Raw genomic sequence first — 13,962 nt, forward strand, 5'->3', positions numbered from 1 at the left:
GCTAAGCTGGTGAAGAATCCGCCTGCAGTGGCAAGAGACCCTGCTTCAATTCCTGGATCAGAAAGATCCACTGGAGAAGGGACAGACTACCCAATCCAGTACTTTTAGGATTCCCTGGTGGCTCAGATGGTAAAAAATCTACCTGCATTGTGGGAGACCTGGCTTAAATGCCTGGGTTGGGAAGATTCCCTGGAAGACGGCATGACAATCCATTCCACTCCAGTATTCTTTCCTGGAGAATCCCCATGGACAAACGAGCCTGAAGGGCTACAGTCCATAGGGTTGCAAACAGTTGGACATGACTGAGCAACTAAAAGCACACACCCATGCTAGAAAATGTTTCTGACTTTCAAGTGACAATCTCTTTTAAAAATATGGGGGAAAAAAAAGATCCTTCCTTAGAAATATGAATAATAACAAAATTCTGCATTCAATTTTAAAGGTCTTAAGGTCCTTAAAGCTTGTCCAAATGTTTTCATGAATGATAGCTCAAAGTTTAATATCTATAAGTTCTACTGGAAAGTTTAGTCTAGTGTAATCTAGAATTTTATAACTGAGAAAAGCAAAGCCATCAAGAACAATGTGAAAATACGTATAATAGCACGCATAATGAAAAATACCGTAATATATAAACTCACCTTTTTTACTAAGATCAATAGCAGCTTCTAAAAGCACTTCTAATTCCCCTTTTGGCAAAACTGGAACCACCCAACGAGGCCTAAAAATTAATACAGAACTTTAAAACGCCGCAGTTGTTGAGCACAAATAAAATATCATAAATAACTTTAATGAAATTTAAAATCATAAATAAATTTAATTTACCTGCTGTAATTGCTTTACTAAGAAAAAGTTTAAAAACTCTGACTGTATTATATAATCACCATACAATTTAAAAGAGTTTGGCAAGTTACATGCTTAGTGCTACTACATTACAAATACAGTATTTTAAAGCACTATCAAAATTCAGACATAACATTAAGAGAGAATTCATTGAATAACTTTCACAGATGACAAAAACTAAAAATACTTATTAATTAATTATATAATCATTATTATAGTAAGTAAGAAAAAGTGTTGCTTTGTGGTTCAGGTTTACTAGTAAGAAGAAACAGTTTGACAACCTTTTTCTTTTGTGTCTTCACAACAAAAGAAATGAGGCAAAAGAAATGAGGAGAAAGAAATCTGGCTGGTTTTTCAATTCACATAGACAATTTATCAACCCTTCCTGACAATTATGTGAATTGTATGTTCTCCAAGACTTTATACTGTAAGCACACTTCAACATCAAAGCAATTATGCAGATACCATCATATCCAGCTAGGTTTCTCAACTATCAAAAAATCTCAGTCATATAGGAATGTGTCTACTACTAACTCACTACTTCTAAAGCAGGGGTCCCTCCGCTACATAAAGAGGTGAGCAGTGAGTGAAAGTGAAGCTTCATTCATACCTACAGCCCCTCTCTACAGCTCACACTGCGGCCTGAGCTCCACTTCCTGTTAGATCAGCACTGGCAGGAGATTCTCATAGGAACTTGAACTCTACTGTGAACTGCACATTCAAAGGATCAGAGTTGTGAGCTCTTTATGACAACCTACTGTCTGATGATCTCAGTCTGAGCTGAGGTGGGCTGGGGGGTGGCTGCAAATACTAATCATTCAGTTCAGTCGCTCAGTCGTGTCTGACTCCTTGCGACCCCATGAATCGCAGCACGCCAGGCCTCCCTGTCCATCACCAACTCCCGGAGTTCACTCAGACTCATGTCCATAGAGTCATTAGCAGAGAGATTTGAATACACAGACCATGATACATCACCTGCTTGCAAACTCATACCAAAACCCCGTTAGTGAGTGGCAGGTGACAATTAAGCCGCATGGGGTGGCAAGCTTTAAGTCAGAATCCCACACTTGTTTTAGTCCATATGTGGCCTTTCATTATTTTAGTTACCACTTCCAGCCCTGCCTCTTTCTCCAGAGGCACCTGTGCACCATGCACCTGTCTCGGTTGCAGTTTTTCTAAGACCACAAGCTAACCTAGCCAGTGAGTAAAAAATAAATGTCTCTGGAGAGCTTCTTTGAAAGGGGTGAAGACCCAATGATGAGACAGCAGAAGACTCTAAGACTGCCAACACAGGGTCCTTGCCAACAGCAAGGGTCCTTGCTGCCAACACAGCAAGAGTCCTACTTAAATTACATGTTCATTGCAACAGGTGATTCACATTCTCCAAGCACACTATGTATAATATGTGGCAATCAGCTATCCATCAAAGTAATGAGATCTTCAAAACTGCTTCACTACATGGAGACCAAGCAACCTGCATTAGAAGACAAGCTGCTAGAATTTTTCAAAAGTAAAAAAAGGTGAACAAAGAACAAAAGCAATTATTGAAGGCCACCACTTCACTGAATGTGTCTGCACTGAGAGCATCATTCTTATTGGCTAACTGCATTGCTAAAGTTTAGAAGCCCTTTACTGTTGGTGAGCAGTTGGTCCCGCCTGCTGCTAAAGACAATGGCCTTGAACTTTTACAAGCTACAGTTCAAAATGTGCCACATGTTCCTCTCTTGGCTAGCACCATAACTAGACAGATTGATGAAATAGCAGAGGATACTGAAGCACAACAGTTAGGATTAATGAGTCACTATGGTACACAATCTAGGTTAAGAAGTCTTCCTTTACTGACAACAAGACAAGAGGATATGTCGTGTACACTTTTCCTGCCGGCCAACAGTACAGCTTTTTTGACTATGTATCAGCAAAACGGAATGGGTCATTTTGTATTGGTATATGCACAGACAGAGCAGCTGCCATGACTGGTCTGCTTTCTGGTTTCACAACTTGTGTCAAAGAAGTCGCTTCTGAGTGTGCCTACACAGAGTTATCCGTAGAGAAATGCTGGGTACCTGAAAAAATGTCACTTGAACATAAAGTTACACAGAATGTGATTAAAATAAGCAACTGCACTAAACAACATGCCCTAACTCAAACCTGTTGACACAGCTCTGTTGGGAGATCAATGCAAAGCACATATCTTTTCTCTTATACAGAGACATGACATTGCTTTCTAAAGGCAGGTGGCTAGCCAGAGTTTTTCAGTTATGAGAGCCACTCCAGTGATTTCTTTTAGAAAACTGTCACCACTGGCAGCATATTTTTGTGACACAGAATGGGTCACAAAACTTGTTCACTTGTGTGACATGTTCAATCTGCTCAACAAACTCATTCTGTCACTTCAGCTGTGCTCAAGTCGGCAGATAAAGTAGCTGTGTTAAAAACAGACTAGAATCATGGCAACAACGAGTGAACACTGGAAGTTTTGACATATTGCTAACATTAGCAGAGATTCTGAAAGAAACTGAGACAGGGACTTCTCTATCCCAGCTAGTGCCTGATCTCCTATCTCAGCTTTCAAAGGAGCCTGAGTATTACTTTCCAACCACAAAAGACCCACAAGCTGGGAAGGAATGGACCCAAGACTATCTGTGAAGAAGCCAGGTCAATCAACTTTGCCCATGCTAGAGGCAGATCAACAGCTTGAGATCACAAATGACAGCGGCCTTTAAAGTATTTTTGAAACAACTTCAAATCTCCATATAATCCAATAATCCATATATTCTGGATTAAAGTCAACGTGGAATATACTGAGATTGTCACAAAAGTACCAAAAAGCCTGCCTCCATTTCCAACATCCTTTCTTTTTCTACAGTGAGAGCAACCAAAACAGAGTATTGAGTAAACTGGACATAAGCAAGACACTTCAGGTATCACTGTCTCCCATCATCCCCAGAAGGGACTGTGTAATTGCAGGAAAACAAGCTCAGGGTTCCCATTGATACTGCATTATGGTAAGTTGTATAATTATTTCATTATATATTACATTGTAATAATAGAAGTGCCCAATAAATGCAACATGCTTGAATCATCTCAACAAGATCCTGTTTTCGAGGAAACTGTATTTAATATCCTATGACAAACTATAATGGAAAAGAAGATGAAAAGTATGTATGTACAATGGACTCGCTTTGTAGTAAAGAAGAAATTAACACAACAATGTAAATCAATTATGCCTCAATAAAATAAATTTTTAAAAACTTAAACAAACAAAAAACCCTCAAAAAAAAAAAAAAGCAACTCCCCCCAAAAACAATGACCTTACCGGTTGATCATGTCATCCAACTTTGCCAGGTCAGCATGAGGAAATGCAGGTTCCTCATCTTCATGTTGAGGTGGAGCATCACCTTGACCTTGTTCATCTGGAGGAGTTGCTGGGGAATTCTCATTGGAAGAATCAGGTGATGAGGTCTTAAAATGAAATATTATAGATTTAAATTTTATAGTATATGTACAATATTTAGCTGTTCAGATGCCAACACAAAAATATATATATATTGTCAATATATATCTGTAAATACTTGATAAAATGGAGACCACATTGCTTCTCTTTTCCTGTCAATCTATGAGAATTTTTCCATATAATTAAGAATCTTATAATAAGAGTGAATTAATGGCTATATAATACTACATGAATTAATGTGATGAGAATTACAGAACGTAAGTTCGGTAACACCTGCTGCCAAACAGTATAATCACACTGAGCCTTCTAATTACAAATCTTTATACAAAACTGGAAAAGAGACAGAAACTTCTGTGACTACAACACAGAAGTCATCATGACTTCTTCCTCCTCTTCTCTTAGGACAATCTTTCTGTTAAAAGTTACATGTGTGTGTGAAATTGTGTCTGACTCTTTGCGACCCTGTGGACTATAGCCCGCCAGGCTCCTCTATCCATGGGATTCTTCAGGAAAGAATACTGGAGTGGGTTGCCATTTCCTTCTCCAGGGGATCTTTCCAACCCAGGGACTGAACCTGGGTCTCCTGCATTGTAGGCAGATGCTTTATCCTCTGAGCCATCAGGGGAAGCCCCAGGTCCTAAAGACTCTTAATCACATCTTGAAGACACCGTGCACAGATGCAAAGGACCATGTGGTAAGAAACTGAGGCCTCCAGCCAACAGACATCTGGAAAGGAAGTCCCCAAACTCAGTCAAATATTCAGAATAATGTAATCCAAGGTGACAAGCTGACCAAAACCACAATATACTAAGACAGAACCGTTTAACTAATTGATTTGCAAAATCTTCATGCACCAAAACTATGACAAAATGGGTGCTTGTTACTTCAAATTACAAAAAAAGAACAAAGGACAGAACTTAGCCAGAAGGCTACATAAAATATACATGCTTAAAAGCAAGAACCCAAAAAGAAAGAAAGAAGTATAGGAAAAGACTTTTGCTTTACAATACAACTAGTAAGGAGTTTGTAAGCTGTTACTCCTTCTTAACAGCTAAAAGAGCTGAACACTGCTATACACTTGAAACACAACATTGTAGATTTACTATACTTCAGAAAAGGGGGAAAATATTTAAAAAATAAAAAAGTTGAATAAAATGAAAACCAACAATGGTTCTCAGATTGAGCAAAGAACTAAGGTCAAAGCGAAAACGGTCAAACACAAAATGAGAAAAGAGTTAGGGGAACACAGGGAATCAAAACTGCCAGAACAGAAAATCACAAGCATAAACCTCCATGGAAACCAAACCAGCAGCTATAGCGTTAGCTGCAGTTTCATTTTCCAAGTTTTAGTTAGCTGTAGCCAAATGCAGATTAAATCTATAAAATAGAAAATTCAAAAAATAAGTAATCATAAAGTTTTAGACTGTGAGCCACTCTGAGTAAATATATGAAATCTCAAGCCATGCTGACCCTGCCCCACCTTCCTGTGCCCTCAACAAGAGCATCATGAGTTTGTCCCAATTATGAGATTGCTTTTATAATGCAGTGTTTCTGTTCAAGCAACCCTTATTTTATTTAATTATGACAATCAAGCACAAAGTGTGATTCTGGCAAAATTCAGAAATGTCAAAGAAAGCTGCACAGTACTTCCTTTAGGTGAAAAGTTGTAAGTTCTTGAATTAAAAAGGAAAAGAAAAATCATATGCTGAGACTACTAGGACTTATGGTATGAATAAATTTTCTATTTATGTGAAATTGTGAAGAAGGAAAAAGAAGTTCAACCAAAGTCTGCTGCTGCACCTCAAGTTAAATCCAAAGTACATGAGTATTTAGATATAAAAGGCATCACATTGTGCACGATATTTTGAGAACACATTCATTTGACTTATAGCATACTATTACTGCAAAGTTCTTTTTTATTATTAATTACTGTTAATCTCTTAGTGTGTCTAACTTATAAACTCCATCACAGGTGTCAATGTTTAAGAAAAAACATAGTTATCAATATACATAGAAATGCTACCTTCAAGTTTCACGCATTCACTGAGGGTCCTGGAATCTTTTCATTGGGAATAAAGTGGCCTGGGGCAGGGGGAGGTACTATTGTACTGAAGTAAGAAAACCTAAATTGTAATTGATTAATTGCTAGAAGCTGAATATGGTAAGTTGGAGAGTTAAAAACTCCAAGAGGTCAAAACTTAAAGGGATTCAGTACCTTTCTAAGCTTTACTTCCAGACAGTCCTATCAAGCTTTCAAAATGAAGACTGGAAAAAAATTCCCTGGTGTTCCCACTAGGATGGACAAGGTAGCCATTCTGAAATACATTCTTCAAGCATTCTATTCTTAATAGGGCTGATCCTTAGGAACCACTGCCTAACCTACTAGGTTTTTTTTAGAATCTAACCAACTTGCAGCTTCCCTGGTAGCTCATCTGGTGAAGAATCCAGCTGCAATGCAGGAGATCCCAGTTCAATTCCTGGGTTGGGAAGATCCCCTGGAGAAGGGATAGGCTACCCACTCCAGTATTCTTGGGCTTCCCTTGTGGCTCAGCTGGTAAAGAATCCACCTGCAATGCAGGAGACCTGGGTTTGATCCCTGGGTTGGGAAGATTCCCTGGAGAAGGGAAAGGCTACCCACTCCAGTACTCTTGGGCTTCCCTGGTGGCTCAGAAGGTAAAGAACATGCCTGTAATGTGGGAGAGAAGATCTCCTGAATCAACTTAACTTTCTCTAGTAGTTACACATGGTGGAGAAGGAAATGGCAACCCATTCCAGTACTCTTACCTGGAAAATCCCATGGACAGAGCAGACTAGTGGGCTACAGTCCATGGGGTCGCAAAGAGTCAGACACGACTGAGCACCTTCACTTTCACTTTTCACTTTCATGCATTGGAAAAGGAAATGGCAACCCACTCCAGTGCTCTTGCCTGGAGAATCCCAGGGACAGGGGACCCAGTGGGCTGCCATCTATGGGGTTGCAGAGTCGGACATGACTGAAGTGACTCAGCAGCAGCAGCAGCAGTTACATATGATGTGAGACCATAAAGCTTGAGTGCTGAAGAATTATCTTAGCTGTTACTTGCACTAACTCATAATTTGTTCAATATAAGCAATAACGTATATAAAATTATAGACTTGGGGAAATGAAAAAAACAGTATCAATGATATAAAAGACCAGAAAGAGGAGTTATGAATAATTTACTACAAGGAACTTAAAACTACCCATATAACAGTGAATGTACAGATTAGTTACACATGTATACTGCAAACACTAAGGCAACCACTACAAAAGTTAAAAAAAAAGTTTAAGAAAAAGATATGAATGGTATGTTAAAACAGGAGAGAAATGGGAATCATTAAAACCACAAAAGGTGGAAGGAACATGAAACACAAATATAAGGACAAGAGCAATTAACAGAAAATAGTAATAAATATGGAAGGTACTTATCCAACTATTTTAATAATCACGTTAAACCTCAAAGGTCTAAATACACTAAATAAAGGCAAAGATTAAGTGGATCAAAGAGCAGTTCAGGAACTTCCCTGGTGGGCCAATGGTTAAGAATTTGCCTTGCTAAGTACAGAACTCAGGTTCAATGCCTGGTCAGGGAATGAAGATCCCACATGCTGCAGGGCAATTAAGCCTATGAGCCATAAACTACTGAGCCATAAACTACTGCAATGAAAGATCCCAGAGAATGCAACAAACAATCCATGTGCTGTAACTAAGACCTAAAAAAGGTCTGTCTAGTCAAGGCTATGGTTTTTCCAGTGGTCATGTATGGATGCAAGAGTCAGACATGACTGTGCGACTGAACTGAACTGAATGCAGCTAAATAAATATTTTAAAAAGGAAAACTCAACTTTATGCTTCATTTGCCAAAGACAAACATAAAGTTTAAGGAAAAAAGAAAGATACAGAAACAGACCCATAGCAAGAGAATCAACTGATCTTTGGCAAAGGGACAAAGACACAAAGATAATAACAATGGTGAAAAGAAAGGCTTACAATGTATAATGTAGCAAATGAACAACCACATGCAAAAATAAGAATTCAGAGCCTAGACTGTAACCCTCACAATTAACTAAAAACAAATCAGACTTAAATGTAAAACACAAAACTGTAATCCTCTTAGAAAAGAAAATAACAGAAAATCTAGGTGACCTTGGGTTTGATGCTAACTTCAGATATAACAACAAAGACAGTTAAAGAAGATGGACTTCACTAAAATTAATGATTTCTGTTCAATGAAAGAAACTGTCAAGAGAATGAGAAGACAAGTTACTAGGACAAAGACTGGGAGAAAATATTTGCAAAATAAAGTACAGCTGTCCAAAGCATAAAACTGAAAGAAACTGAAAGTGAAGTCGCTTGGTTGTGTCCGACTTTGCAGCCCCATGGACTATAGCATACCAGGCGGCTCCTCCGTCCATGGGATTTCCCAAGGAAGACTATGGAGTGGGTCAACATTACTTTCTCCAGCGGATCTTACTGACCCAGGGATCAAATCCAGATGTCCCACATTTTAGGCACATGCTTTACCATCTGAGCCACCAGGGACTCCTCAAATTCAACAGTAAGAAAATAACCTGATACAAAAATAGGCAAAAGACCTGAAGAGACACCTCATCAAAGAAGACTAACAAGTAATAACTAACCACTGGAAAAGATGTTTAATATCACAAGTCATTAAGGAATTATACAGTAAAACAATGAGATACCAAAACATAAACATCTGAATAGCCAAAATCTACAATCTTGACAAAACCAAATGCTAGTACAGCCTCTTATAAAACAATCTGGCAGCTCTGTTTTACTTTTTACAAAACTAAGTATATTTTTATTATACAATCTAGCAATTACACTCCTTAGTGTTTAAACAAGCTGAAAAATCCCACTGTTGTTTAGTCATAATTTTGTTAACTGCCAAAACTTGGAGGCAACCAAGCTGTCCCTCAGTAAGTGAACAGATTAAATCTGTGGAACATCCAGACAACGGAATGTTTCACACTGATTAAAAAAAAAAAAAAAAGCTACTAAGCTATGAGAAGACAAAGAACTTTAAACCCATATTAAAGTGAAAGAAGTTAATCTGAAAAGATTACACACTGCATGATTCCAACTACACCACATTCTGTAAAAGGCAAAACTAGAGGCAAGTAAAAGACCAACTGGGCTTCCCTTGAGGCTCAGTGATTTAAAAAAAAAAAAATCCTCCTGCCAATAAAGGAGACTTGGGTTCAGTCCCTGGGTTGGGAAGATTCCCTGGAGAAGGGAATGGCTACCCACTCCTGTATTCTTGCCTGGAAAATCCCATGGACAGAGAACCTGGTGGGCTACAGTTCATGGAGTCACAAAGACTTGGACATAACTTAGCAATTAAACAAACATCATCAAAAGACCAAGTAGTCACCAGGGATTCAGAGAAGGGAGGGATGAAAAGGCCAAGGAGACTTTAGTGCAGTGAAACTGTTTTATTATAGTATACTAAGATATCTTTGGAAAACTCAGCAGTGGCCACAGGACTGGAAAACGTCAGTTTTCATTCTAATCCCAATGAAAGGCAATGCCAAAGAATGCTCAAACTACTGCACAATTGCACTCATCTCACAGGCTAGTCAAATAATGCTCAAAATTCTCCAAGCCAGGCTTCAGCAATACATGAACCATTAACTTCCTGATGTTCAAGCTGGTTTTAGAAAAGGCAGAGGAACCAGAGACCAAACTGCCAACATCCGCTGGATCATCGAAAAAGCAAGAGTTCCAGAAAAACATCTATTTCTGCTTTACTGACTACGCCAAAGCCTTTTGACTGTGTGGATCACAATGAACTGTGGAAAATTCTGAAAGAGATGGGAATACCAGACCACCTCACCTGCCTCTTGAGAAACATGTGTGCAGGTCAGGAAGCAACAGTTAGAAATGGACATGAACAACAGACTGGTTCCAAATAGAAAAAGGAGTATGTCAAGGCTGTATATTGTCACCTTGCTTATTTAATTTATATGCAGAGTATATCATGAGACACGGTGGGCTGGAAGACGCACAAGCTGGAATCAAGAGTACCGGGAGAAATATCAATAACCTCAGATATGCAGATGACACCACCCTTATGGCAGAAAGTGAAGAGGAACTAAAAAGCCTCTTGATGAAAGTGAAAGTGGAGAGTGAAAAAGTTGGCTTAAAGGTCAACATTCACAAAACTAAGATCATGGCATCTGGTCCCATCACTTCATGGGAAATAGATGGGGAAACAGTGGAAACAGTGTCAGACTTTATTTTTTTGGGCTCCAAACTCACTTCAGATGGTGTCTGCAGCCATGAAATTAAAAGACGCTTACTCCTTGAAAGAAAAGTTATGACCAACTTAGACAGCATATTGAAAAGCAGAGACATTACTTTGCCAACAAAGGTCCATCTAGTCAAGGCTATGGTTTTTCCTGTGGTCATGTATGGATGTGAGAGTTGGGACTGTGAAGAAAGCTGAGTGCCGAAGAATTGATGCTTTTGAACTGTGGTGTTGGAGAAGACTCTTGAGAGTCCCTTGGACTGCAAGGAAATCCAACCAGTCCATTCTAAAGGAGATCAACCCTGGGTGTTCTCTGGAATGAATGATGCTAAAGCTGAAACTCCAGTACTTTGGCCACCTCATGTGAAGAGCTGTCTCACTGGAAAAGACTCTTGATGCTGGGAGGGATTGGGAGCAGAAGGAGAAGGGGACGACAGAGGATGAGATGGCTGGATGGTATCACTGACTGGATGGATGTGAGTTTGAGTGAACTCTGGGAGCTGGTGATGGACAGGGAGGCCTGGCGTGCTGCGATTCATGGGGTCCACCAAGAATCGGACACAACTGAGTGACTGAACTGAACTGAAGATATCTTTGTCAAAACTGACAGAATACAGAAAAGACCAAGTGAACCATAATGTAAACCATGGAGTTTGTGATAATGATTCATCAATATAGTTTCACTGATTATAATAAATGTACCACCTTTGGTAAATGAAGATAGTGGCAAGGAGTGGGAAGGTAGTATAAGCAAGATTAAAAAAACTGTACTTTATGCTCAAGTCTGCCCTGACTCTAAAAGCCCATTAAAAAGTGCAATCAAGAACAATTTTAAATAGTAGTATTCAGGGGAATAGTGAAAGACAATAATAAAACAATGAATGCTGTTTAAAAAAGGATATGATATCCTTCCTAACAATAATCTTCCTTTCTCCTGGCAAAGTGGTATACCTATATTAATATGTGAGAGCTAGAGGTAGAAGAATTATTCGAGATAAAAGGAAATCTCTACACACATAAGAGATATGAATGTAAAGATTAATGACTCAATTACTCCCTATCTTCCCAAGTCACTATTTTCAATGTGAATCCATCTTATTGGTTCAAAATACATCTAGCTAAAATTGATACAACACAGAAGAGTATTATGATCAAATCGCAATCCCAGGTAGAGACAAACAGAGGGCTCAACTAGTAAAAAACCCAGCAGATTTCAAACTAAATAAAACAAGGTTAGGGTTCTCTGGTGCCTCAGTGGTGAAGAGTCCTGTCAATGCAAGAGACAGGGTTTGATCCCTGATCCAGAAAGACGCCATATGCGGCAGTCTCTGCATCACAGCTACTGAGCCTTTGATTTTTAGACCCAGAATCTGCAACTGCTGAGCCCATGTGCTAACACTACTGAAGCACTCTAGAGCCTGTGCTCTGCAACAAGAGAAGCCACCAGAATAAGAAACCCACCCACTACAACTAGATGGTAGCTTTCACTGGCTCCAAGTAGTGAAAAGCCCACACACCAATGAGGATCCAACATGGCCAAAAATAAAATTATATATATATATAAAGAAATAAGGCTATCTACTGAACAGAATATATGAAACGAATACTGAGGAAACTACATTTAACTGACATGTACAATGAATGCTATAACATAACATACAGCTTTTTTTTAAGAAGCAGAAATTGAAATTGACGACATGTTGTGGGGGAGGACATAGGGATGTGTCTCTCACTCTCACTGTCTCTCTCTCTGTTCTGACTCTCTGTGACCTCACAGACCATAGCCTGTTAGGCTCCTCTGTCCATGGGATTTTCCAGGCAAGAATACTGGAATGGGTGCTATTTCTGACTCTAGGATCTTTAGCAACATTTCAACCCTCAATAAATTTCCATGTGAGACACCAGAGAATAGACTCTCTACCCACAAAGGAATTAATTTACAAACCAAGACAAAAAGTTACCCAGAAAATCTCTAACTGCTTGCAAATGAAGCATCATGTTTATAAAGTATTCTTTACAAACAAAAATCACCACACAAATTTTAAAACATTAACTAAATAACAGTAAATGCAAACATACATCAAAAGTCATGGGATATGGTATAGCAAAAATTTATAGTATAAAATACATGTCTTAGAAAACAGAAAAACTGAAATAAAAGTGGAACAATCACCTTATCTAAACTAGAAAGTTCACTTACCTAAACTAGAAAATGAACAACAAACCCTAAGAAAGCAAAAGGAATAACTATGAAAATTTTAAAATACATATATGGAAGGATAAAAATGAAAGCCAATACTTTTGCAAAACTCTTTTGCAAACTTCAATGAAATGCATTAATCTCTTAATACAATAAATATAAGTTACCAATATTAGATACCAGAATCAAAGAATCACTGTTAATAAAGGTTTTAATATATTAATCATACGCAAATTCTTCCAGAGAACAGGGGAAAAAAATATTTTGTCAGTCAGCATAAAACTCTGATACTAAAATCTGTATTAAACTCTTTACTAATATTATTTCCTCTATGGTTATTTTAAAAATATGGAATCTGAAGATTAAATATTCTATTACTTAGTCAGAGGTATAAGGTAAACGTGAGTACAAAGATAAGACATGAACATAAACAGCTGACTTGAGTCAATGTTGATAACTAAAGGAGAAATGACTGATTTCACACATTTGCCCTCACATTCATACTAAGCCCTATGTTAAAAAGGTACATTCTCAAGCATATGTACAGTAGGTTTCCTGTTACTAAAAGCCTCAGTGACTTACTTTAAGTATAACTTAAAAATAGTTTTTTATGATTACTTAACAAATTACTCAGGATATGTCATTGTTTACTAATTCAAAGCACCACAAACAATACAGCCTTCATGTCCTACCTGATTCTGGAAGGGGGTCTCAGACTGTCCATCAGGAGCCTGGCCCTGGCTGTCATTCCCTCCTACTGGAGAGCCACGAGTAGTGGCTGTCATACTCAAAACAGAAAAGATTTTTGCTATTTTGTCTGTTTATTTAGTTGTTGTAAGAGAAGAAATTACAGTTCACTTATAGGAGACGAAGCACCAGGATATATCAGCCTCAAATATCTCCAATTCAAGGACAGACCATTCTTGAAGAGACCATTTCACTACCTAAAAGTAGAGGGAACAAAGGGTATATTTGTTTAAAATATTAAAAAGATAAATAATGAATTATTCTAAGTTTAACATATACATTGTTAACATCACCAACCTCTACAATCAATAACAGATGGCTGTAAAAATGAGAGACAGAAGTAAAAGGTAAACTTTTATAAATATTATTATTCAATAAATTTACATAAAGTATTTATATATAATATTCCAGAAAAAAATGCAAAGTTCTTA

The 13,962-nt window shown here is 38.1% G+C and overlaps 1 protein-coding gene across 2 annotated transcripts in view; it reads right to left on the reverse strand.

The window, feature by feature from the left end:
- Positions 1-13,720, reverse strand: part of USP9Y (ubiquitin specific peptidase 9, Y-linked) — a 127,141-nt gene extending 113,421 nt beyond the window's left edge. Inside the window, exons 1-3 of one of the 2 annotated variants that reach the window (XM_059883965.1) lie at positions 13,477-13,720; positions 4,157-4,302; positions 639-718 (exon numbers count right to left, since the gene is read on the reverse strand). In XM_059883965.1, the coding sequence (XP_059739948.1) occupies positions 639-718; positions 4,157-4,302; positions 13,477-13,569 (319 nt within the window). In that variant the 5' untranslated portion in view covers positions 13,570-13,720. The remainder of the gene's footprint in view (positions 1-638; positions 719-4,156; positions 4,303-13,476) is intronic. The other variant, NM_001145509.2, reaches the window with a different exon arrangement.
- Between the last annotated feature and the right edge of the window lie 242 nt (positions 13,721-13,962).

The sequence above is a fragment of the Bos taurus genome, chromosome Y, assembly GCF_002263795.3.
Source record: "Bos taurus isolate L1 Dominette 01449 registration number 42190680 breed Hereford chromosome Y, ARS-UCD2.0, whole genome shotgun sequence".
NCBI lineage: Eukaryota > Metazoa > Chordata > Mammalia > Artiodactyla > Bovidae > Bos > Bos taurus.